Here is a 27,257-nt window from a genome sequence, read left to right as displayed (position 1 = left end):
CTTAGATGTCAAGTTTGAAAATATTTGCCATAGGAGATTGGGCTTCAGTTAGAAAAATATAAATGCCACACTTAAGCTCATGCACCTTAGTGTATTCCATTGAGACAGTAAAACAAATGGGTATGACACAGGAAGTGGGTATTTACTGCCAGTCTCTGAATAAAATATTTTAAAAAGTCTGCCATTCAGTGAGCTTTATATAATACTAATGACAGCTTTCCCTGTTTTCCGTTATGGTAGTCCCGCCTTCCCCCATGAAGGATATGTACCCAACCACCCTGTGAATGCCTGAAACCATGGATGGTACCGAACACTGTATATATACCTTGCTTTTCCTTATACATATATACATACATACCTATGATTAAGTTTAATTTATAAATTAGGCACAGTTAAAGGTAACAATCTGCGGTAATAAAGGTTAAGTGAATGTGGTCTGGTCTCTCTCTCAAAATATCTTAACCGCACTAAGCTCCCCCTCCTTGTGATGAGGTGAGATGATAAAATGCCTGGGTGATGAGATGAAGTGAGGTGGATGACGTAGGCATCATGATGTACTGTTCGGCTAGTATTGACCTTCTGATGATCTATCAGGAGGGTCATCTGCTTCCCAAGTGAACCCCCAGAAAGTGAAGCTGCAGGTAAGGGGGCAGGTACTACGGCATGTTCATGAGCAAGGGTGGATTTCTTTGGGTGGCAACAGCCTTATGATAGAAAAAAACAGTGATTGCAAAATAGTGCTGTGGGTATCATTTCAGTTTTTAATAATTGGACTGTGTTTCTGTCCCATTTCCCGCTCCATCCTTTGCAGTTTTTCACTCTGTATTGATGGAGAGCATATGTTCCCAATTCTGTAAATATATTGAATCCAGATGTGTATGAAGTTACATTTACACACTGCAGCAAGTACCCACTTAGAGCTGTTGTAAACTCTGAGAGTGGCACAACTCGGGGAAGAAATGCTCTTATCAGATTGGATCTGAGAAATCTGTACCAGCTTCTCAGTATGTAGTAAGCATTACTTCCAAATGTCATCCAGTAGTAAAGATTTGAAGAGATACTGTGTTATCACTAAGAGGGATATTTTTAAGTTTATCATCAAATTTATCTCACTCTGTTCACAAAATATCCCAGCATGCTGGAAGAATAAATTTTTCAGCTGCAGTGTCAGCCATTTTCTCCTCTGCCAATGACGTGACCGAATGAAGGGATAAGGCATTCTAATTAATAGTTACAGATGACTGAGGAATTGTGCCAGTAGCTTGATCTTTTTTTTTTTTCTTTAACAATTTGAGGAGTTTATTGAAAAGTTAAGTATTCTGGGTTTACAAAGATCTTTTTAATTTGAAATTTTAACATTTCGGCTATAAGACTATCGTTAGACATTAGAGCTTTAGCATTTTCACTGGCAAAAATTTTTGTTAGAATGTATTTCCAATGAAGTCATCATTGGCTGACCAGAGTTAACAGCTTTCTTTTTATTGTCATTATTTACACTTAGAGATGCAGCATTTGAATTTGATTGAACATGCCCCTCATTTCTCACCTCATCATTCTTATAAAAATAATGTGACCCCTTTGAAATGTAGTTTATTTACATTAAATTTAATGAAAATGTTACAGTTGTCATGCAGTAAAAAAAAATTTCAATTACTAATGTCCTTTCTAAAAAACATGCTGAGAATTTTTATCCAGAACTTGGTTGAAACTTTTCCTTAAAGTAAATATGGTTCTCCTGTTCTTTGTGTCATTGCAGAAACCTGCGTGCATGTACAATAAAATTACACATCATGGTGTTATCCTTCTGTTAGGGTGTTGTTCAAGTGACCATCAAATACCAGAATATTTAGTCAGACACAATGGTCAAAAAATTGAGTGTTCTATGTCATTTAATGTCAATGAATATAATCATCATGCAAGTTGCTGATGGTCATTGTATTCGTTGAAGTATAAAAGGAAGCATGCACTGTATTCTAATTTTGGCTCTGGTTAGTGTTATTTGATCTATTCATAAAGAAATTCCTGATTGCTATTCAGTATATTGATTTTGTTATTCACTAGTCAGTTGCAAGTTGCAGTTTGAAAAACATTGCCCTAACAACACTGAGTCCTCTACTTTGGGAGCATAAGAATAAGGACCTACTGTGGGAGGTGAACCAGAATAATGCATGGGAAAGAAGGGTGTAGTCTGTGTGACTCCCCCAACACCAGTCACCAAAGCCTGCCAGTCCTGGTGTGCCTACATGTCCTGGGTCCTGAATTTGCTCTTTTTCTCAGGGGAGACGCTTGTTGGAGGAACTGGACTAACATCATAGGTGGATGAAACCCGTTCCAGTTACCTGTATTAGACAACCTAAGTTGTCATTTAAAAAGATGACTCAGAAGTCAGGGATCATAAGAAGTTTGAGGAAAAAAGCACAAATACTGTGTCCAAATAGAGTCATTTTTATTCAACCTCCTCAACATGTACCCAGCCTTCTGATCTGGTGACCCATGTTTTTATTTGGTTTTGTTGTATTTTTGTTCATTATTTTCTTATTCATTCCCTGTCTTTCTTGTCTTTCTGAAGCTTCTACTAGCTGAGTGCTGAATGATCCTCTATGCTTACTATGAATAAAGAGCAGAACCCTTCTCCTTCTGAATCTCATTTCACATGTCATCTGTCTATGTGTGTTTTTAAAGGAAACCTTGTATGTATGGAATGAACCTAAATGGTGCATTAAAGGAATTTCTTTGCCTGAGAAAAAGTTGTCAACCTGCGAAACCGTTGACTTTTGGCTGAAAGTGGGAGCAGGTGTGGGAGCTTTCACTGCGGTTTTGCTGGTGGCTCTAACTTGCTACTTCTGGAAAAAGAATCGGAAGTAAGTAACCTCATTGGAGTGACCATGTAAGAACTGAAGGATTTCTTGTGAAAAATGTAGACCTAATTATGGTTACATCCAGTAGTTTCTTTCAGAGAGACAAGAACTTTCTCCCAGTGAAGGAGTTACAGGAAAGGCCTTTAAGAAAAGAAATGGAAATGATTATTATTCTGGTAATAGATTATAGAATGTTAGAGGTTATTGAATTAGACCTATCTGTATAAAACAGAGAGCAATGGAGGCTCTTGTTTGCTCAGGTAGATGGGAGCAGAGCTGAGATCAGAAGTTAAGTTGTCTCTCTCTGCCTCTATTTTTCTTTTCATGACAACATTGTGTCTTCTTGCTCCACTGTTTTCTTTTTCAGTTTCTTGTGGAAAGATACTTGCAAAGAAATAGACCAAGTTTATAGGCAGATATGACCTCTGTTTACTCCAATACTCCAAGAATGTAGAGTTGAATATTGAGTCTATTTTCTGAATGTATATTGATCTGTTATAAGGTAGTAAATAGAAAGGAATGAGTTGTATAGAGAAACAATAAAGACCAAATCACTTACCTATGGTATTTTCATTCGTATGAACTAAACTTTGGAAAATTATATAGTGAGTTAGCTTCCAAATATTTCTACATTAAGAAAATGCATTCAGATGTCAAGGTTTCTCTCTGTTTTTCAAAAGTTCTTCATAATTGGACAGGTTAATCAATGTGAGTTAATTGATAACTTTAACTGTACTGCCATTATTCTCATTATTCTCTGAAATCCTGGAAAAGATTTGTGCATGGATGGTAGGTAAATGAGAACACATAGTGCTTTAGCTATAGGCGAGGGAAATTTGTTAGCAATAGAGCGACTATACTACAAGAGCATTTGATGAGCTGGTTTATGACCACCTAAAGTGAGTATTAATTTATATTAATCAGCCACTTTATTTATCACTACTTAGACTGGAGTACAAATATTCCAAGTTAGTGATGACAACTAACTCAAAGGAGTGTGAACTCCCAGCTGCAGACAGTTGTGCTATCATGGAAGGAGAAGATAATGAGGAAGAAGTTGTATATTCCAATAAACAGTCACTGCTGGGAAAACTCAAATCCTTGGCAACAAAGGTGAGAGCAGAATTGTAAGCTGGTATGACTGTACATTTATTGATGAGGGGCTTATTAACTTAGTAGTAGCATTCATACAACCCTGTCATTTGGTCTGGCTCTTTCTCCATGGTTGGTTATCCAACAGAAATACCACTAGAAGTACACCAGGATATAAACATAAGAATATTCACTGCAGCATTGTTTTTTTTCTGGTTAACAAAGCAGAAACAACCTTACACACCATGAATAAGGAGTAGATAAGGAATTTCCATATACAAAGTAATGGAATACTATACAACTGTGCAGCTGTGAAGATTGATATATCTGCTAATAGGTCCAAGATAAGTAAAGTAAAACAACACATGGATGATCACAGTAATTAAATATTCATTTAAGTTAGTCTTCGCCTATCAAACCATTAACAGTGGCTGCTTTTGGGAGTCTTAAACTAATTGGAATCTTTAAGTTTTGAAATGGTGTATTTTTGTACTTTTTGGATTTTCACAAAGATAATGTATTCTTTTCTAATTTTAAAAGTCTTAGGTTAATTAAAGATCTTACTTTTTTTTTTAATTTGGTCACAAGGTGTTTTCACATTGAAAAGGCCAAAGTTATATAAACTGTTGAGGTATTAAAGGTACCTTATCAGATGCCATCATTTGTCAGGTTTGAAATGATTACTGTGTCCAAACAGATTAACATTATTAAGCCTTAAATGTTGCTTGTAAATACATTTTATTGACATTCTTTACCATTGACCTAAAATAAGAGAAGTTAGCAGTTTACCCCCTCAGCATTAAAGATAGAATGAAATAGAGGAAAGAAAATGTGTTTCAAATAATTTTCAGCAGGAAGGACAAGTGACAAAAGATTACATTTATTGAGAATGTTTTAATAACTATTTCCTTTTACTCTCATTTAAGTATGTAAATATATTACAAGGTATCATTTAAAAATAAAATGAATGAGCCATATTTACTTTCTGCTAATGATTAACTTTTTTTTTTCAATGTGGTACCTTAAGAAGGATGCTATTGCTATGGAATAACAAATGAACAGTTAGTATTAAGAGATGAGATGTTGCCCTGCTTGCAAAAAAAAATCAAATAAGCCTGCCACTGTTTCTTGGCCAGTTTGGAAGACATGAAGCTCCTGGTCAGAGACAAAGGACTGCTCAGCACTCACAGCAGAAGCATTAGCCAGGGTGTCAGAATTTATACCAGTTCCCCAAATCCTACTTTTCTCAGGGCTATGTGAACAGGAACAAATGTCCCTTGCACACTCAATGGCTTGCATTACAGCAAAGCAAGTCGAAGCTTTGGCTACTTGGCTATTTTAGAATGTGCAGTTAGCATGCCTATTCTTTGCTCCAAAGAGAGTTATTATTGTTATTATTCTAGACAGGTAGTATGTGTGTTCATTGATCCAGAGGGAGACAAGATTTCCTGACATCTGCTCCGGAAAAATATAGTATCTTTAACTTCCAAGGTTGCTTTCTATACCAAGATCCTTAAAGAGATAATCTTGAATAAAGAGAAACCACTGCCTTGCTCATAAGATGTAAAGAAATCCAGAAGAACCATGGAGAATTGTCTCCCCAAAATATCCAAACTTCATTTCTTTTCCTTTAAAATTTTTATAATGTTTATTTATTTTTGAAAGAGAGACGCACAGACAGAGAGCAAGCATGAGTGGGGGAGGGGCAGAGAGAGATGGAGACACAGAATCTGAAGCAGGCTCCAAGCTCTGAGCTGTCAACACAGAGCCCGACACTGGGCTCAAACTCACTAACTGTGAAATCATGTCCTGAGCCAAAGTCAGATGCTTCATCGACAGCCCCCCAGGTGCCCCTTCAAACCTCATTTCTATACCATCTTGGCTCCTGATCAGTTTTCCCATTAGTATAGCACTGTATCCACCACTCTTTTTAATCTGATTGACCAAGGCTGGGTTTCAATCTGGTCACTTTACTGCATATAGCATTTAAATAAAGCTACTACTGTTAGGACACCAGACAGCAAGATGAGATGAACCTTCATTGTTAGCTTCAAACATACACCCAGGGTCCCAGATCCAACTAGCTGATTAAATCGCATAAACCATGAGGGTCCACCTTAGAAAGCCAGGCAGCTTTCTCTTTAAGTCCCTCTATTGACCTTTCTGCTCAGCCTGCGTTCTTTCCATTGGCACCGGGATCTTTCTTCCATAAGATTCATGTGGAAGAGAGTCACAGACGTTTTCAAAAATTTGCAGGATCCAATAAAGCTCCCACTTTTGTCTACATGACCATGGCAGAGGAACTTGGTGAGTAGTATATTCAACCAAGTGGTTACTATCTTTTTGATCTAGGATGATGACAATCCAGACACCACAGAATGTATGAGGGACTTCACAGACTTTGTCTTGGCCCTGAAGGGTGACGTTTAGGTCAATTATTTCATCCATAATAGTGTTTGAATAGTGAGTTGATGTTGACATGAATGTCATCAGAGGCTGAGATAGTGTCATTCATTATTTCAGCTAAAGTCAGAGACAAATTTCATACCACCTTTTCTAATTGAATACCTGCCTTTAGAGTGAAGGTGAGTAACATCAGTTATCCCTTCAGATACCTCTAAATACCCAACAGTAGTCTCATTTTGAAAATACTTGGAATTGTTTAAGGGTTAATGATATATTGGGGCTATTTCCACAAATAATTGAATTATGACCACTTAGAACCATTCCTAGGGTACAAATCAAGCCACCATGTTTTTAGGAGAGAAATTAATACCTGGATTCTGCACAAGAAGTACAGTCCTGAAGGTACATACAGTGCCTTTGGAAAGAAAATAGTGTTTACAGTTGTTGGAGATACCAAATAGGACCTTATATTAGTTAAGCAACTCAGACTGATGGTGCCTGCAAGCTCCTTGCTGGCTAGTAAACCTTAAGGTTCCCCATTCACTTCAAGTAATTCTGTCTCTTCATTGTCTTTGAGGAGACTGCTTGAGGGCAGTCATTCCAACTTTTACTGTTTGCCCGTGCTGCAAACTAGGTGGTACTTCTTCACTCCAAGGAATGACTGAGCAATGGCAATAGGACGGTAGTGTTGTTTTGGGGGCAGAAGCTGGGGCCATTCCCTGTACTACTTGGGATCGACTTCTCAGTAAGTTGAAGAGGAATTACGGTTAGAGCATCTGATGGGCATGGTAGACCTAGGAGTCTTTGAGACTCCTAGGTTTGAGAGAGGAACACTAAGGCATTGTCCTTTATAAAAGGTGACAGAGTGGCTCTGAAAAACAAATGATCATTAACATCCTTCCATCGTTCATACCTCTCAGGGTCTAAAGTATCTCCTTCTCAGGCACCTCATTATCAGACTACATTGTTAATCTTCTTCCACTGCCACAAAATCAGTTTTTCCCATTTCAGCTAAAACTTCACCTTATTTCTACTTATCCCATTATTGGCACCCAGACCTATGCTCCAGAACATTCAAGTGCAAGAGGGACAAAGGCATTAAAAAAAACTTATGATGGAGACCCAGTGTGTCCTCTACCCTTGTCCATGTGGGCTGTGGTAGGAGGTCTTGATAAGCTGTGTAGTCAGCGAAGTGATTGGTATTCTTTCTGTCTAGGGTTATTGACAGTCCAATAAAACAATACAGATGGCTAAACTAGAATTATATTTGAATCTCCTAGACTCCCTTCTGGTGGGGTTTACTACCAGCCATTCTGGGAGTGGCTTTTGAGTAAAAAGGACACATCATGTCCAGGAGTGATCAGGGTAGAAACCTGGATTTTTTTATAAGTGTATATAACCTTATATAAGTGCATATAACTTCAACTTTCTTACTGATAATTATGTGTGACACAGCAAAGAGGAGATGATCCCTTTCTGGGGATAGCCATGTTTAGTAACTGAACGATCTTATTAAATGTGTGGACTAGGAGGAGGTGAGGGAGATAGAGTCAGAAATCTTTTGATTTGATTTTTGAGAAGGCCCTTCTAATGGTCAATGATATTTTTCAACAGTATGAAGTGTCGAACGTCCCCTGAACACCTGTACTCTCAGCCCATATTCAGGTAGCTTTGGTGATAAAAAGGGCATCATTTTAGACTGGAAGTGATTCATAAAGCCACAAACATTAATCAGATTGTTTTCAAAGGCCATAGTGGTGTGGCTAGAGTCAACAGATCAGACTGAAAGAGGAACACCATAACCTGAACAGGCATCACAAGTGGTAAGGAACTACTGACAGCCCAAAGAGAGGTGATCAGAGATGTGACATACATAATCAATTTTCCAGGGAAAAGCTGGTCAACTTTTGACATGAATCCCAAGTCTTGCATGCTGTGGTAACCTCTGCATCCAAAAAACAGTTCTTTGTGCTCAGTGTGTGATGCCAGATTCATTGCCATGGTGGACAGAATGATGGGTCCGTGCAGCATTTTTGGCAGTCCAGTGCAGTTTCTATCATGTGCTTAATTCCATTTGATCTTTTCAGACAATGGGTCCTTAATAGAAGTATCTTCACGAATGACCCAGATGATTTGATCAGCTAAGATTTGTTTCTGGAATTTGTTGCCCCAAAGGGGAGTAACTTTAATGTGCCAGTCTATAGTTTTCCAAGTGGCAGACCAAGTAGTTTATTGACTCTTGGCAATAGCTCAAGAGTTACTGGAGATAGAATAAGGTTTATCAAGAGAAGTACTGGCCACAGCCATGAGAGTGGCTTTGGGTTCTGCCCACTGAGCCAGACAATTTTGTAGGTTTTCAGTTATTCATACCTGGTGCTGAGATAGGACAGCTACAGCAGCTGGTTGACACTCGTTGGCTGTCAGATCAACCAAACCATCAGTGAATGCAGCCCCAATCATGTAGTAGAACTTTGGTGAACCAAGGGCCAGAGCCAGTGGCTTCATTTTTGGAGGTGGAGTAGGGGATAAAGTTCCCCCCGTAGGGTATGCTGCCATATTTTCCTGTGAGGCTGAGTTGCTGCTGGGCAGCATGAGCTATATTCTTGAATACATCATTTATATTTGACAAGTGAGGCTTATTATGCCCTTTCCACCTTGCTGACCCACCATGAACGGGACTATCAGGCTATGGCGTCACAAGCTGCGCATGGCAGTGGCTTTAAGTTTTGTCAAGAACTCAGTAATAAGCAAATAGTTGCTTTTCAAAAGGACTACACCTGGTAGCCATATCAAGGTGATGAATCTAAAATCCCAAAAGATGCTTCTGGGAGAAGGCTCTTTACCATTGCTGGAGTCTCTAATTGGCAGCAACATTAATGACTGAGAATTGTAACACAAACCGGTCATTAGGGTTGTGAGGCCACGAAGGTGGAGAGCATGATTCAACTTACTGGACAGTTCTTAACATAGCCTGTTAGTTTGGGCCTGCCTCAAAAGATACTACTTTGTAGGTTAGCTGATAGAAGACAGCAGGGAGCATATTCAAGTGAAGCCATATTGTCTCCAATAGCAAAGAGTCTGGTAAGGTGCTGGACTGCTTTTCCATGGCTGGCCAGATTGCAAATCTAGTCACATAGTCTCCAGAACCTTTAGTCAATCAGCAGGTTCCTGAATTTTGTTGGGGTTTATCAACCATCTTTGTTGGCGGAAGTCTGATAGCACAGGCAGGGCTATTGAGACTGGGACTTTTAACTTGACGCCAACAGTGCATCATTTGGGTTGTGACAACTTTGGGCATCAGAAGGTGGTGAAACTTCTGTGTAGTCATGACACAGGCACTTGTTGCAAATGGCAGAGGAATTAGGAACCCTTGGTATATTCTGCTAGCTCTTCTCTGCATGGGACTGCTCTTGACCAGGGGAATCTCCTCTGGTACTTAGGAGATGAGGATGTATAAGCATATTCACCTCCTACTTTTTCAGAGGTAGAAGCAGCAACATCTCGAGTAGGCCTGTAGAGCCCTTCACACAAGGTCACATTATCTTACCTTCCCTGCTGAGAGCCTTGCTTAAACCCCATTCATTGAATTTGCATGTCCCTCTCCTATCACAGGTTCTGGTAGAATGGTGACTTTGGTGGCTGCAACAAAGAGTGATAAATGTTTGAATCCCTTCCCTCCTCAGAACTCCCTAGCATACTCAGATGGTTGTGTGTAGCCTTCTTTCCCTCTCCGTGACAGGAAAACTAATCCTCTTTCTCTTTAAAGCAGCTAAAGTCAAGGTAGATGAGGAGGCTGGAATTAAGGGTGCAGAGACAAAGGCAGTTTCTGTGACAGCAAACAAGGCATGCATTTGCTTTTGTTTTTTAAGCAGCACAGCAGTTGCTCAACCAAACTTCCAGTATTTTGGTCCATGTGAAATCCTATGTTGAATGGCAAGGTTATCATTCCTAACATCATCTGTTTCAGCTTTGCGACTCCTTAGCAAAATTGATTTCTGTCTGAGGCTGAGGGTATTATGTCCTTTTGTTGATTTAGGCTTGACTCACCTATTGGAGCCTTTTAAAAACATTTTTTTAATGTTTATCTATTTATTTTTGAGAGAGAGCACAAGCAGGGAAGGGCAGAGAGAGGGGGACACAGAATCTGAAGCAGGCTCCAGGATCTGAGCTGACAGCAGAGAGCTTGATGTGGAGCTCGAACCCATGAACCATGAGATCATGACCTGAGCTGAAGTTGGACGCTTAACCAACTGAGCTATCCAGGGCACCCCTTCATTTTCATCAATCTAAATTATAGCCTGGTTTTAAAATAAAGGATAGGGGAAGTTTTCAGGTGGTGCTGATGATACTAACTTATGAAGATTCCTTTGGGTCAGTTTCTCATTCTCCAGTGACCTTCTGCATTGTAAACCCAATATGGGGCATGAAGAGTCTCAATACTAGTCATAGCCTCACTAGGTTTTCCTGTGGGAATTAGTCTCAGGGAAATCTCCCAGAGAAGGCCAAAGCTTTGTTACTGCAGTCAAGACCCATTACAAAATGTCTGAGACTTTTTATAGTCATCTTTGATAAAGTTGGCATGGTAGAGTACAAGAGATGTTTACTCCTAGGATGGCCCAGCTGGTGCATTCTTTTTTTTTTTTTTAATCATTTTAAAAAATTTATTTAGTTTTGAGAAAGAGAGAGAGAGAGTGAGCACGAGTGGGGGTAGGGCAGAGAAGGAGACACAGAATCTGAAGCAGGCTCCAGGCTCCAAACTATCACCACAGAGCCCGACGCGGGGCTCAAACCCATGAGCTGGGAGATCATGACTGGAGCCTAAGTCAGACACTCAACTAGACTGAGCCACCCAGGTGCCCCAGCTGGTGCATTCTTAATGATCATTTATTCCTGCCACATCATCTCCAAAGAGAATCAGCAAAAATTCTAACAAGTCACCTAGTTTCTGCCCTTAAGTTTCTGCCCTTAATTTTTTTCTTTAATGGTCATCGTAGGTACATACCTCTGTAACCTCTGTGTGAAAGAGGGTGAAACCTTTTCCTATAATGATGAATTTTAGTATTATTTGTTAGCAAGGAACACAGCTGCAGCTGATGGCCTGATTGGTGAGGAAATCCTCCTTCTCAGAAGAGTGTTAACAACATCTAGGCCACCATTCAGACAGCTGACCCGTGAAGTCTTGGAACCACTTCCCGGAACTCAGTCTACAACTACTTCCTCAGTTCCTTTTCATTTGTAGGCAGTGAAGTGGATGACAATTTTATTACCTTGTTGAGCATATAATTTGGTCAACCAGAAAGATACCTTTCTGTCAGTTTTCCATCCTCATCAACAAAACAGTGAAGAACTATCAAGGTTCTGAAACTGCACTATACTTGCTAGCCAACAAATTAGCCTGCCATTCTTTCTTGGACATTTTGAAGACAGGAGTCTGCTGGGTCAGAGACAAAACAAGTTTATTACTTGCAGCAGTAGTAGTAGTCAAAACAACAGTGTTTACTTTGTTTCCTGAAGCCCCACTGACTACAGAGTGAAGCAGACTAGATGACACACAGTAGGTTATGTTATAGAAAAGGAGCCCTTAGCTTGGGGAATCTGAATGTTTTATAACAGTCAGGAAGCATGTCTGCCATTTGCTCCACAGAGAGGGACAGTATGAGAGCTGTAAGCAAACTATTCTTTTGTTCTAGAAGAAGACTTTACCTATGTCATCCAAGGCTTTTTGTAATATAAGCATATTTGCGAAGATTGTGTACCGTAACGGACATTGAACGTATTCCTCCCAAGCATTCAGAAACACAGGAGACCCATGGAGAATTACCACCATCATTAGTTTACTTAAACTTCTCTTGCCTGATTTGATCTTGTGATTCCTTATTTGTAAGGGCATTGTCTTATAATGGAGGAAGCATTTAGTGCCAGGCAAGATTTTTAGGACAAAGTGACCTCTAAGCTGAATGCAAAAGAAAAAGAGGGAATTACAAGTATTAGTAAACTTTTAAGTGTCTCCTCATATTGCAGGACCTCCTTTGTTGCTGTTATATGGCCAGAGAATTGAAATCTTGAAAGGTACCTGAAAACAATCACAGGAAACGTAGTGGAAGATAAAGTCTTTCTACCTGAGAAGGCTCAGTGCACCTAATTCTGTTTTGCATAGCAATTCTAATTGACAGAATAATTTAAAAATTGTTTAAATGAAAATTTAAAATGTTATGGGAAAACTGAAAGAATTATACAGTGGTACAGTCATATACCCACCACCTAAATTTTACATCTGATTTATTACCTATCTTTCTAAATCTCTATCCCTCTTTCATTTATCAATACATCTTTTTTTTTTTTTGATGAATTTCAAAGTAAGCTATAGAATTCAATACGTTTCATGCCTAAACACTTCAGGATACATATAACTGATGAGAGAATTAAATATTTTCAGTTTTTTCTAAGGGACAGTGTTTACATAGAGTGAAATGCCCACATAACAAGGATGCAGTCCGATGAATTTTGAGAAGTGTATATGCTGTGTCACCCCAAATCCTATCAAGAAATAAGATGTTAGCCTCACCACTGAAAGTTGACTCACGTCCTTTTGCATGCAATTGATCCCTATCCTTATCCCCCCAGAGGAAACCACTGTAGTAATCTTTTTAAACTGTAGATTCGTTTTATCTGTTTTAGAACTTCATATAATTGTAATTACATGGTGTGTAGTATTTTGTATAAGTTTTCTTTCAGAAAAATGTTTTTGAGAATTATCTACCCTCTGTTTATCAGTAATAGATTCATTTTTATCCAGGAGTAGTATTCTATTAGATGGATATGCCAAAATTTGTTTACCCATTCTCCTATTGATGAATACTTGTGCCATTTCCAGTATCTAGCTCTGAATAAAACTGCTATGTATATCATTGGACAAATCTTAATAGTGTGTCCTACTTTAAATTTTTTATTTTATGCTTGGCTTTGTAGAGTAAAAATGGTTGTAAGTTTCTTAACTGTCTTAATGTCATTTAAGATTTGCTTTATCTTATATATTCTTATTCATGTCCTAAAGGCCAGACCTTATTTGGTATTTTCCTACCAATACACTGGACTTGTCAGGTTTTATCTATAGATTGACTTTTCTTGACTTTCCTCAGCAACTTTAAAAATTTATCTTCAGGAATTTTTTTCAACTTTTTTCTTTTATTTTTTCATTCCACCATCATTCATGGAACATTGTCTGTTAGACACTCTGCCCGGTTTTGGTGATATGTCAGAGACTATCTAGTTTATTAGTGCAGGACACATGCACATTTTACACATACACACAGACACACCCACAGAATGATCATCTAGTATGATAAGAGCATTGAGTTAGAGTCTCGTGGAGAACACAGGAGAAGGGAATGCAGTAAAATGGGTAGTGATGAGGTAAGGAGAAGCTTCTGGAAGTTGACTTTTGAGTAAATTCTTGAATTCAGAACTTAAAAAAAATCATGTGTATGGCATCTTTATTTAATGCATGAGTAAACTGATATCTAGAGACTTTCCCTTATTTGTCCAAGGGAGGGTTAGGTAGGAATTAAAAACCCCATCTCCTGAGTTCCAGTCCAGTGTTTTTCCTTCTGAAATGTAGTATTTCAGTACATATTTATAACCACTGATTGACAGCCTACCATGGGGTAGGCCCGGAGTCATGTTTTGGGAATTAAAAAATGAATAATCTGCAATTCTGCCATCCGTAAGTCTCAGGTAGTGGTGCTGACTCCACACACACGCGGATGTGTTTGGATGCATATACCCCGCCATCTCACCAATAGGAGCAAAATCCCATGGGAACACAGAGGACATGGCATCTAAAGCCGTATGAAGCTAACATGATTCTATAAAGTGTTTTCAGTGTTTTATTTCAAGTGACGCCTTGAGGATCACCAGCAGGCCTCTGCCTCTTTCCCCCTCAGGAACATATTGAATCAAATTGTCTCCAGGAAAGGCCATAAATATCTTGGATTTCCTTTTAAGTTTATTGCTGACACCCTAAAGCTCTTTCCCATGATGCACTGTAGGCTCCTTGAGGACAGACATTTTGTATCCCTGAAGTCTAGTCGTGCTCTTGGAGTGCATTGGTGCTTAATAAACATTTGAATCATCAGTGGTTATTTCAATAAAATGAAGTCCTGTCAACAGGAGGCTTCAGGCAAGCTTCTTCAGGGCCACAGAGAGCACTGAGGAGATGTGCATCCTGCCCTCCCAGGGCCATGTCATCTCAGCATGGGCAGGGATAAGTGATAGGTTGGTGTTCATGTGGTGACATTTTTCCTATAATCCTTTCCCTCTAGCCCTAAAGCTTGTCTGAAGTCTTGGACTTCACTCAAATGAGAGAAAGCACAAAAGCAGCCTTATTCTTTCTGGCAGGCACCCAGTGTCTACTCACTTTTATTGTCTCATTTGACTTCTCTACTTCAGACACACATCTGTTTGCACCTAGGACTGGTATGCCTCCTATTTCCTTTACTTTAAAAATAATGCTAGTTTCCTTCATCTCTATTCTCTTTGAAAGCATAGTCACCCCATTGCATTCCAGTAGAATTCAGAAAGTTTTTTTCTAACGTGAACAATGAGACATTGGGAGAAATCTCTTCTCTTAATTCTCTTTTTCCCCATTAAAGATTCACTTAAAAATTTGTTTAAGTTTATTTATTTTGAGAGAGAGAATCCCAAGCAGGCTCTGTACTATCAGTGCAGAGCCCACCTCAGGGCTCAAACTCATGAAGTGTGAGATCATGACCTGAGCAGAAATCAATAGTCAAGCACTCAACCAGCTGAGCCACCCAGGTGCCCCAAGGATTACTTATTTTAATAGGCTACAGTTTGAATGTAATACATAACACAAGCCAGCAATGATGGATTTGAGTAAACTATTGACATTACCTGATGACTTGTTTTTAATATCTTTAGTAAGTATATGCCCAAAAGATTTTCCTAAAACATATCAATGAACCCAAACGATCTTATGTCTTACTGGTGCTGTCCTCATTTATTTCTGCTGTCCTTCTTCTTCTATTTATCCTATATTATCTTGAGAATACATAGTTTATGTTCTCTTTTGTAAAAAATTCACATGTCAGGGTCATCTATTTTGGCACAGAGGTCAGATATCCCTTTGGGAAGGGTCTCAGTGGTTTCTTCACAAAAAACACAGCTACATCTTTTTGTATCTATTGCAGTGATGTGTTTGCTTCTATTTTGGCTTGTCTGTCTTATCTCCTGGACATCAAAAGCATCCTTTAGGGTAGGCATGCTATTTGTTTCCTGTAAAATCCTAATTACCACTGGCAGGTATATAGATTGAAATGATATCCAGAACTTTCCTTCTGGACCCATAAGATCCTAAAATCTTACTGGAATTTGAGTTGATTTTGTTTTTTTTCTTCATAGGAAAAAGAAGACCATTTTGAATCTGTTCAACTGAAATCCTCAAGATCCCCAAATATATGAAAAGACAGTGCCGTAGCTTTCAGACTAAGGAACAAAGAAAGCTGATCTCTAGTTTCAGAGGACCATAGTTTAGATCCTGTCCTCATATCCGGCACGTTGGTGATCTCACAGAGGAGGGCCATGCCGCTGAAAAGGGAAGGAGGTTGAAATGTTTGATTGCCTTATCACATGGTCAAGTATCTTGCCAAAAATAGGAAAGCAAATGGTTTGGGTCTCAACTGAAGATGAAGCTCCACTCAGGAAGAGATTTATCTGTAAATAGACATAACTGGAAACCAAGGTTAAGCCCACCAGTGCACTGCTGATGCATGCCATATAATTAATGGGTAACTTTTATTCTTTATAACTTCTACATAAAAAGTATGCTTTGGAGGGCAGATTTGAGCGTATGCATTGTGATCCCATTTATGTCTTTTCTTTGGGGAAGATTTGAAAAAATTTTAAGGTAGAGTTTTTTTTTCCCATTATTTATTTTCCTGACATACCTTAAAACATCTTTTCTATTAAAAACTCATGAACAAAGAAAGACAGTAAGTTTTTCATTTTTTCGTAGGGTCTTTCTTGATTTCAGAAGCCTGAGTAAGTAACTTTTTAGGAAGAGTAAACATGTAAACACGTGTTCGGGTTTTCTACACTTCTATTTGCCTTTGAAATTTCATCCTTGTTGGAACTGGTAAGAAGGGCTTGAATGAAGATGTTGAAGGAATATGAAAAAATAAAAAAAAAAGGCCAAGAGAAGCTAGACTTCCCATGAAAACAAGCAAGCTGACACGATCATAGAAATCAAATGGCTTAAAACCATTTATGTAATGTTTGAAGTATAATTTTAAATGAGTGAGAAAGCTTGTTTATAAAATCACTTGCAAAGTCATGAAGAAGAAAGGGGGATGGCTTTTGTATAAGTACAGATAACTGTGAAGAGGTATTGGGATAATTTCACGGTTCACAGAAAATGGCAGTGGGATATTTGTCATCTATCAATCATCAAAGGTATATGGTTATTTTTCTGTTAACACATTGAGAATTATGACTTTCATAGAAATTTTTCATTTTGAGCAAATAAGGCAGGAATTCCATTTTGGACCATTGCATATAATTGTATTCACACTAAAAATGTGGTTATACCATAAGTAGTTATGAAATAAGTGTTGTTCTTATTCAGAAGTGATCTAGGTAATCGTGATATTTCCTCTGATGGATGGGTTTCTAGTATTAGCACGACTTGAATGTTATCTGTTGAGAGAAGTTTGGAAGAAATTGGATTTGACTAATTTTGTGTAAACTTTAATTGTTTCAAAACTGGGAAAGAGGGGAGTTTATTGATCATTGATGATCTAAGGTGCTCCGGTTTGTTTTCAATAAACAGTAATCTTTGTAGATCTTAATCTAGATTTCTAAAAAGACTGGTGATTGCCTTAGAGGCAGGCCACAGGGGCAGTGTTTGTGTGCCCCAAGTCTTTGAATGAGGTATGATTTGTAATTTTTGATTCAGCAGGTAATGTCTTTATTTTTGTGGAAAATGGGAGAAAAATAAATAATGGTGCTTATTCGGTGGGTAAAACACTGGACCATCCTGTTATTGTTGAATGAATGTTTGTTTTGTGTACATCTTTGCTGCGGGATTCATGAGTCGAGATGAGGTTGCCATTATTTTATTGTTGTGAAATTCAGGGAGGGCGTCCCTTAGCATAAACCTTTTCCATGTTTAATTTCTTATATCTTATTTTTTTTAATAAGAGATTATTAGAAGAAATTATTTTGGCCTTGCTCACATTTCCCTGGTAAACCGTGCTGATGAAACACGTTCCCCAACTTGATCCAAATTTAAACAGAAGAGTGACAATCCATTTGAGATGCCCCTTTTCAGAGGAACCCCGGCAAATGTATACAGGCTGCACAGAGTCAGGAGGGTCCACGGAGTCACCTGTCACCTCTCTCCATCTTAGGCTGTGCTCCACGTGTGTATGTACCAAGCCATAGAGATAATTGGGATTTGCTCCCAGGTAGCTTCTTTCTTCTCCTGTCACTGGACTAAAATCTCTGACATGTCAAAAAATGCCTTAAATTTTAATGAACTCTCTGAAAATGTAGTTGGTATTGAAGAATTTATTTATTTTATTTCTAATTTTAGGTATAAAATAGATTTTGTTAGCTCGCCCCATCTTTGGAAAGGAGCTGCCTTTTCCCTTTGGATCCCAGTGATTTGTCATTTTATTCCAAGCACTGAAGAAGTGTGACAGAAAGAGTATCACGAGGAAAATATTCAGACCAATCTTAGCTATAAAATTTACTGGAGTTTTATGTCTTGCCTTTGCAGAACACAGTGGAATGTTGAAAGGCATAAACAAATTAATCATGTTTCTGTGACTTTTAATAGACATTTGTTGTTTCTTTCCCCTCATAAATGGTAGAAGAAGAAGTTGTAGGTTATTTTTCTAAGAGGCCCAGGTTTTGAAGCCTTAAATACTTCGTTAAGTCTACGGTTGCCTGTAATATCTCTTAGCACTCTGTTAAAACATATTTAAATCAGTTTTCTGCTGGATGAGACCATGTCTTCTATGGATAAATTACATCATGCCATTTAACACTGTTGAGCAATTTGATACATGTCCACTTGATTTAAAAGACTGAATTTTATGCTTGTTGACTTTTCTCCTTTTTGGTTGCTAGTAATCAAGTCCTTTGCAGGATTAAAAATGTTTCATAGTATTTTTGTGTAGACTTTTGTGGTTATTTTCTTCCCAAGGAGAAAATATGATTTAAATGCTTATCTGGAAGAATTGCTTGGGTCCAGTCATTTATTAAGTGGAGTCTCCAGGTTCGTAGGTGGAGGGTCATGATTGACTGTGATTCTTCAAGACCCTCTGGGGCATCTGTCATTGGACATCTCTAAATAGAACTACCTCCTGTGCTTCCTGGTCATTCCTAATGGGAAGCTAATGTGCAGATCATTTCTCTCATCCCATGAAAGTGAATTTCCTGGAAGTTGGGGTGGGAAGATGACTGCAGCTGGTAAGTTTAAAGTCAGTGTATTGCTCACATTTATCTTTTTTTATACAGAAGTTAGGTAGAATAGATCTTCTTTAGAGAAGTTAAAATACCCTCACATCTAGTTTGTCATAACCATGAATACTATCTCAGATTTATAAGACCAAATCCTAAATTAAGGTTGTCCTAAAGGAAAGATCCCAAGGGGAGTAAACTGGAAAAAAAAAATCCCAATACTTGATGCATTTGTTGAGTGCTAAAATGGACTTCATCCTCCCAGTAACTGGCCAGAGATGACATTCTTGCTGGATTTTATTTCTTTTAGTTTAACATTTTAAGATGAGTTCATTTTAGGATCATAAATGAAGGAAGTAAAAACTTGGATACGGGGACAAATAATTGAAAATTGATAACACTATTGCAGTTGATACTGATACTGCCATTACAATTGATATTACTAATGCAATTGTCTGGATCAGAGACCAGCAAATTTTGCTGTAAAGAATCAGATAGTAAATATTTTCAGCCTTGCAGGACATGTGGTCTCTGTTGCAGCTCCTCAGCTCTGCTGCTATGGCGTGAAAGCAGCCACAGACCATATGCCAACAAATGGGTGTGGCTGCATTCCAATAAAACTTTATGTACATGGAAATTTGAGTGTCATTTATATTTCACTTGTCTTGACACATTCTTGATTCTTGTCTCAATTATGTAAAAACCTAGAAACGTTCTTGGCTCACAGATCTTACAAAAACAGGTGCCGGACTAGGATTTGGTCTCTGAGCTATGGTTGGCTAACCACTGTTTTTTTGTTTTTGTTTTTTTTTGTTTTTTTAATTTTTTTTTAACGTTTATTTATTTTTGAGACAGAGAGAGACAGCATGAACGGGGGAGGGTCACAGAGAGAGGGAGACACAGAATCTGAAACAGGCTCCAGGCTCTGAGCTGTCAGCACAGAGCCCAACGCGGGGCTCGAACCCATGGACCGTGAGATCATGACCTGAGCCGAAGTCGGACGCTTAACCGACCGAGCCACCCAGGCGTCCCTAACCACTGGTTTTAATTGCAGCAACCCATAAGCAAAATTATTCAGAAGAATCTGCATGCAGAGTTTTTGCTCTTTAGGAGCTTACCACCTCAAGAGTTTGTCAAGTCTTTAGAGACTCAGAAAGAAAATAACCCAATGACCTCCCTTGATGATTTAATCGCCTGCACAAAGGCAAAGCGAGTTACTCTTCTCAGTTACTCTTGTAGTTTTGGAACTCAGTTGTGGATATCGATAAGCAAATGATAAAACTAAAGTACATGAGTTGGTTCAGATTCAACCAGCAAGATTGATTTAAAAGCCTTTTCTCAGCGTCGATGTAACGCTTTTGCTAAGGTAACTGGTTTTGGAGATAATATTCAGTCTTATATACGGACCCATTTAAAGTAACCACAGTATCTCCAAGTAGGGGCTTTTGATGTACAAAAGTAGCTTCAGCGTAGATTCTTGAGCCCTAGCGTGGACAGGGTCCCCTGGTCCATTTGTATGTGTCCTCGCAGCACACACCTCTATCCACACACATTTACCAAATCCTACTTTAAGATTTACTGGGCTGCAAAAGACACTTAGGATCCCTTTAATGATTGATGATTCAAGAAACAGACCTCTAGTTTCCTTGAACAAAATATCCTACGAAAGCTTTTAATTTGCTGGAATTTGCCTCATTTTATTAATGAGTCTTGGAAGAAAAGCTGTATCTAAAATAGCCTGTGGATATTGGTAGATTTGGTTTAGAGCAGGGCTCTACAGTATTTCCTTTATCGCACATGGCTGCTTCAGATTACCGTTGGTTGGGTTAAATAAAAGAGTTAAATCTGTGGGCATTGTAAAACCTAATCTTTCTATTACAGGACAGAGGTGATTATTGCCTTTTTCAGGAGTTTGGGTCTTTGTTACTAGAGCTGTGGTGGTTATAATCCACACTGGTATTCTATTTTCCTGGCACCTCACCTTGCTTGACTTCTCCATGCTTATAGTCCTTTGCTGAAGAGCTCTGGAGCCCCAAACTATCATGTTAGGTAAGTGAGGAAAGCTGAGGCTAGCCCAGGGGGAGTGTGGAGGTGAAGACTGTAAAGGTACCCTCGCTGAATAACCTCCTTTCTCAGACTTTCTCTTAATCTTTCTGCTGTGTGGTCTGCCAACCAGCCTGTCCCACAGTTTGAAAATGGGGCCTTTTTATATTACCGTGATGAACATGAGTGGGCAAGAGATTCTATTAATATTTAAACTAGAGAGGACACAGAACATTTCAGAAACTGTAAACACTCAGAAAACCAACAGTAGAAACCCTCATCATTAGGTCCTGCCATGTTAATGAGTAGGATAGATCATTCTGAGTTCCACACATTCAGGAAGTTTTTGCAAAGACGGGTCGGCTCACCCAGTTTTATATTCTAGAAGGATGAAATGTTCTTCTGGAGTAAAAAAAAAAAAAATTCAAAACCTATTGGTTTGAAATGGCTTATGTAAAAATGATTTTATAGCTGCTGTTTTCCATACATACTCTTGTTTTTGTTTTTTTTTTTTTAATATTTCCAGGGATCACATGTTAGGTAATGCACTTCAAATAGGAAACAAGGCTTATGGCAAGGAAGGAGAAAACGACAAGAACCGTAGGTGACTGCACTTCCAGTGTGCAGGAGGAGTGTGAAAATCACAGTGGCCCAGAGATCAAAGCCCAGCTCTCAAATACAGTGTTCTCAAGATTCACCCACGGACTAATTGTCTTGTTTAAAAAGACCCATGATCAATTTGTTGTTTTAGGCATCAGCTGTGTCTCTGAACAACCTATCTGATATCGCCTTCCTCAGACTGTCACATCCCATCAGTGGATTGCGTTTATTCTCCCTCCCTTCAGCCTTGCCTCAGCTTTTACCTTGAACAGATGCTCATTCTGAGCACGCTTACCTAGCACTCCTGCCAGTTTTGGCCACAGCAGGATTCTTTGGTGCCATCTCGTGCCCATTGAATCTACTACCCAATCCTCCCCACCTACTCCCCCAAATCCAGGGTCTTCTTTGAATATGACAATTCCGGGACTGGTTTGCACTGTTGTCTTTGAGCAGCGGGGTGACTTCTGGATGGATTGAGTATGTTGCTAATTCAAATGCATTCAGAAGGAAATAGAAAATTTCTGACCTCTGACTCCTCACTTGAAGTCCTTCAAGCCCAGTCCTGTTGGCTGTGTGTACCTGCTTACTATTTCTAGATGTTTTAAAAGTAGCATTGGTATGTCCTCCTGAACCAGGCCCAGGTTATTTAACCGGTGGGCCCTTCCTATTTTTGAGTCTCCTCCTCTTCCTCTCACTGTTGTCCTCAGTCATACTTCTTTCATTAGAATTGCTTCCTGTCCTGGGGCACCTGGGTGGCTCAGTTGGTTAAATGTCCCACTCTTGATCTCGGCTCAGGTCATGATCTCGAGGTTCATGAGTTTGAGCCCCGCATCGAGCTCCACACGGAGCATGGAGCCTGCTTGTGAGTCTCTCTCTCTCTTTCTCTCTGTGTCTCTCTCTCTCTCCCCCTCTCTCTGCTCCTCCTCCACTCAAACACATGTGTGTTATCTCAGAAGAAATAAAAAAAAAATAGAATTGTTTCCTGTCTTTAAACTCCTTAAAGGTAGGAACTGCGTCACATCATTTCTCCATCATGGGCTAAGAGTGGTCCCCCGCAAGGCGTGTCTACATCTCCACCCCTGGAACCTGGGTCTGATTATTTGGAAAGAGGGCCTTTGCAGATGTAGTTAACTGAAGGTTATTGAGATGAGTTTGTCCTGGACAATGACAAGTTTTTAAGTATTCTTCTAAGAGAGACACAGAGGGGCAGACAGACACACAGACTGTGATGTGAAGATGCAGCCAGAGATTGGAGTAATGTGGTCACAAGCCAAGGAAGCTGACAACCACTAGAAGCTACAAGAAGCATGGACCGGATTCTTCCCCAGAACCTCAGGTGGGGTGCAGCCAACACTGTAATTCTGGACTTCTGGCCTCCAGAACTGTGAGAGAATAACGATCTGTGGCTTTAAGTGATCCTGTTTGTGGTAAGTTGTTAAATCAGCCCAGGAAACAAATATGTTCCATCTTCACGGTGTCTGGCACAGGCCTTGGCAGGAAGATGAGTTCTTCGTGAATTTTCCTACATGGATAAACGATTTGTGACTGAAGGGTTTACAAGGAAAAATGGGAAAGTGTGAGTAAGAATAAGCCAGTTTTACCTTATCCTTGCTTTCCCTGTTCACTCCTGTATTTAGCTTAGTAAAATATTCAAGTTGAGTGAAAAGCCTGTGTGCCTGAGTATTGTTACTGGGACTTTGGAAACACACCGGCCAATACCAGCTCTTGCATTTTACTGCCCCATTCACTATCTGTGGTGAGAATGGTTTTCCATTGGCATGACAGGATGCTATCCCAGCCTCCTTCCTAGTAACTTCCTGGTTGCTTTAGAATAGTTACATTAGAATAGTTCGCCATCTTTGTGCTTTTGAAAATGAGAGCCATCCTGCCTTCCCTGGCAGGCCACAGTGTCTGCATTCAGAATGTAGGAATCCTCTCCTTACTGCATCTGACGGCTATTTGGGCAAATTCTGGGCTGCCGTACAGATGTGGCTTAAAGAAACCAGTACAGATATTGTCATCTGGCCCCTGAAACAACCTGATGGTTATGGTATCGTCACTCAAAATCTGATCTTTGTGATCTATGAAGAAGTCCAGTTTTGCTCAGAACTCTCTTATCAGGGTGACAGCTTGTGTTCAAAGTGTATGTAGATGGAAAGAGAAGCACACTTAGTCAAGTATTTCCAACATTAAAAGCAGAGATAATCTGAAGTCAATATATTCAGATTACTTGGAGCGATTAAAAAAGAATAAGCCATTATCCACCATGCTGGAAAACCTTGAAGGTTTTATTCTCAATATTTTTACATTAATACAGATGCTTTTTATTTTGTGCTGAGAAAAACAATCTGTTACACATAATGTAACTTTAATATACAACATAGAAACTCATCCTAAATTAGTTACAACAAGGACCTACAAAAAACTTCATAGGAAAAAAAGTTACCTAATATTGCCACCATATTTTTTAGACTGACCCTGTCAGACCCTGTCACCAATGCTCAGCTCTGTAAACAATGGTTATTTCCACATTTGGGGGAATCGTTAATAATAGGGGCACTAAAATCAGCCTAAAAAGTTCTAGCACATCACTATATACTGTATAGTCCTCAAAAATAATTTATTGTACTGTTTCTAAAAAAAAGGTACTAGGGTTCTTTTGCTCTGTTTCCATATTCTGGAGCTGCACGTGAGCACTTGTGTCTAACAGTCTAAAAACACGAAAACTGAACTGCAATTCACAATCACAGAGATGAGGTGGTGGCGTCGAGAACTTCCCGCCCATTGCACACCGTGGGGACGTACGTGCTTGCAGAGGCTGGAAAACAAAACAGGTCAGAAAATGCAGTGTCAGTCAAGCGAGCCATGTAGGTAATGGAATGGATGATCTCAGACACCAGTTAAAATTAAGTTCAAAACCCATTTTAATTTGGCTTTGGACAAAGCTAAGCGAATTAATGCTGTGGTAGTCCCACGTTCTAACTAGGTTCTGCTCAAAATGAGTTTGTATCCTGGCACATTCCTCCGCTAATGACCTACCTCTTGGAGAGAGAGTTGATAAGAACCATCATTGTTGAAAGGAGTCTCTTGTGGATTTAAAATGAGCTTTGGTAAGCTATAAACTGGTTAAAATTCAATGTGCAAAATTCAAAGCTCACTGCCATTTGTTAAATTCATTGCGGTTTTTAGTACCTTCGTTACTTTTGTTCTCTCTGGGCAGGGGTGACTCTCACGTAGTCTCACGAGTGACCTGTGAACTCCACTGCCGTAGTGAGTGGTTTGATGCGCTTTCATTGCTCACGTAGAGAAACTCTGTGGAAACACTCTAGCAAGGGCTGGGGTGCTAAGAACTCAGATTCTTAACAATTCTCAGAAAGGAAGACATTTCAAAGGGATGATGTTCTTGTCAATGACATTAATGACAATAGTGTCAGGGTGTGAGCACAATATGAGTACGCATATTCATTCTTTTTATGGCATTTAGTTTTCCTAGGTACACTTCATATCTCTTGTCGCTTAGAAGGTTTTGTTTTTATGAGAAATCTAGATACAGCTTTGTCTTTTTACCAAATGAGGACAAAAAAGCAAGGAGCCCCATTCTCCACAGGATGTGCAACTATGTAGCCAAGAGAATCTTTAGAGCTGTTTATGTGACATCCCTTAGCCTGTCCATGATGCTTTGCTTTGACCAGAATGAACTGATCCTCTTGGCTACCTGACCACAGCTCAGGTCAAACCAACCAGTCAGCTGGCCTCTTCTTTAAATGCATACCTCTTGGTTAATAATCATATGAGCTAATTCCCTGCTAAAGTGTTCATGCTTGACAGTGGAAATATTCTTGCCCCCTAAAAGGGCATTTTTTTTTCCCATAGGATTTTTTTAAACACAAAGGAGAAACTGATTATGAAATTTGAGATTATGTGCTCAATCACCATGTTTAGGGCACTGAAGTCTTTCCAGCAGCCTCACAACTAGGGAAACTTGAACTTCTCAATTTTGCATTGGTTACTTGGCTAGGTATGTGAGAAAAGCCATAAGGACCAGTCTGTGTGACTGTCAGGTTATAGCAGAGTCCGTGACAGGCTAACTCTTGGACATATTTTTCCTTTTATCATTTTTAGGATCGGCTTCAATTTTCTCTACAATATGATCCCACTGAAAGGTATAACTTTGGGAGAAAACATGGCATAATTGACATTTCCTGAAACTTCCACAATGAAGACATTTTAACACAGTGCATGCCAAATAAACACTGGATGGAAAGTGATAGTGATAATTTCAAATGTGAGGGTTTTACTTCATTCCTTGTAAAGATTCTTCATACTTTATCTAACCCTAGCTTCATCAAAGCTAGGTAAGGCAAGAGAAAGAACAAGGTGAGGTGAAGTTCAATCACAGTTCACTGGAAACCTAGCAGACATTCTGTGCTCTTTCTGCAGTCTCTCTCTTTCCGTATATCAAGTTGACATCCCCATGTGGGTGTTTAATAGGCATCTCAAAACCAACTAGCCACAGAGTAACTCTTGATTCCCTAACCTGTCCCCATTTAGTCTTCCTTCCTTCAGTGAATGGTCTCACCATCCAGTCAGCGACCCAAACCAGAAGTCTAACGTTTCTGCTTCCTTCCTTCTTTGTCCCACCTCCCATGTCAACTCTATCATCCTGCCGAATCAACTCAATCTTCCCCGTCTGCCTTCCCATCTCTGCATCCACCACTTTGGGCCAGAGCGCCATTATCCGGCTTTTGGCTACTCCAACAGTGGAGCCGCTGGTATCTCTGTTTCCCCTCTTGCTCCCCTGCCACACATTCTCTGTACAGCAGTGAGAGCATTTTTAAATGTTAGTCACCTCCCTCTACTCCTCCAGTGGCTTCCTTCTGTGCTTTCCTTGCTCTGGTGTGTATGTCCCAGGGTGATTCAGACCATGCCTATCTTTCTGCATTCATCTCATTCCACGGTTTTGTCCCCATTTTTCGCTTGTTGTCCTCCAACACGCACATCACGGCAACATCAGGCCATTGCCATAGCTGCTGCCTCTGCCAGGAATGTTCTTCCCTCTCTTCATCACATGTCTTGCTTCTTTTTATCATCTATATCTGAAATATCACTTCCTGTAAAAGGCTGTCATCAGGCCACGTAATTCAAATAGCCAACCAGTTATTCTCTGTCACATCACCTAATTTTAAAACCAATATTTTTCTTGCCTTTTTTTTTGGTTTGTTTGTTACATCTTATGTCTTATAATAATCTTGACCAGGAAGTATCCAGAGGCTCTGTCTTTTTCATTATTTTATCCCAGTTGGTGGTCATGGAATACACCCTCTTAGAACCTCTATAAATATTTTCTGAATGACTATATAAATTGTTGCATTTCCAAGAACAGGAGAACAAATGGAAGTTTCAAGAAGGATATAATCTTTTCACCTGAAGAAATGACCAGCAAATAGGAGGCATATGGGTAAGCCCTGTTTGGGGTCAGGTAGGCCTTTTTTCTTATCAAGCCACATGGTGACAATGACCATCAACCACCCCTGCGAAGAGAAGGAGCTCAGGCTGTGAACACCCCAGGGCCAGCCTGGTGCCTTTGACATCTTCACTAATCTCTTCATCTTTTCCAGGATCAGGTTTTATTATTTCTGTGCAGATTTTTCATTTCCAGAGCTTGAAGAGGAATGATATGTCATAGGGGTAAGTCTAGGAGAACCAGAGGCTGGTATGTTCATGCTCTGTGTCTATCTTGGATCACTCTGATACCCTTTCTGCCTGCACTTTTAA

General features: G+C 39.4%; 2 protein-coding genes across 3 annotated transcripts in view; one reads left to right on the top strand and one right to left on the bottom strand.

Annotated features, from left to right (window-relative positions):
• Nucleotides 1-18,545, top strand: part of ELAPOR2 (endosome-lysosome associated apoptosis and autophagy regulator family member 2) — a 175,520-nt gene extending 156,975 nt beyond the window's left edge. For both annotated transcript variants that reach the window (XM_042965415.1, XM_007076772.3), the window contains exons 20-22: nucleotides 2,683-2,861; nucleotides 3,806-3,971; nucleotides 15,777-18,545. In XM_042965415.1, coding sequence (XP_042821349.1) covers nucleotides 2,683-2,861; nucleotides 3,806-3,971; nucleotides 15,777-15,836 — 405 coding nt within the window. In that variant the 3' untranslated portion in view covers nucleotides 15,837-18,545. The remainder of the gene's footprint in view (nucleotides 1-2,682; nucleotides 2,862-3,805; nucleotides 3,972-15,776) is intronic.
• Nucleotides 18,546-23,814: 5,269 nt separating this feature from the next.
• The window catches only part of GRM3 (glutamate metabotropic receptor 3), a 112,134-nt gene continuing 108,691 nt past the window's right edge, over nucleotides 23,815-27,257 (bottom strand). The window contains exon 7 of the mRNA XM_015535133.2: nucleotides 23,815-24,300. Coding sequence (XP_015390619.2) covers nucleotides 24,227-24,300 — 74 coding nt within the window. The 3' untranslated portion in view covers nucleotides 23,815-24,226. The remainder of the gene's footprint in view (nucleotides 24,301-27,257) is intronic.

Source organism: Panthera tigris, chromosome A2 (assembly GCF_018350195.1).
Source record: "Panthera tigris isolate Pti1 chromosome A2, P.tigris_Pti1_mat1.1, whole genome shotgun sequence".
NCBI classification, from domain to species: Eukaryota; Metazoa; Chordata; class Mammalia; order Carnivora; family Felidae; genus Panthera; species Panthera tigris.
The sequence above is the reverse complement of the archived record's forward strand: the minus strand, read 5'-3'. Positions and strand labels throughout refer to the sequence as shown.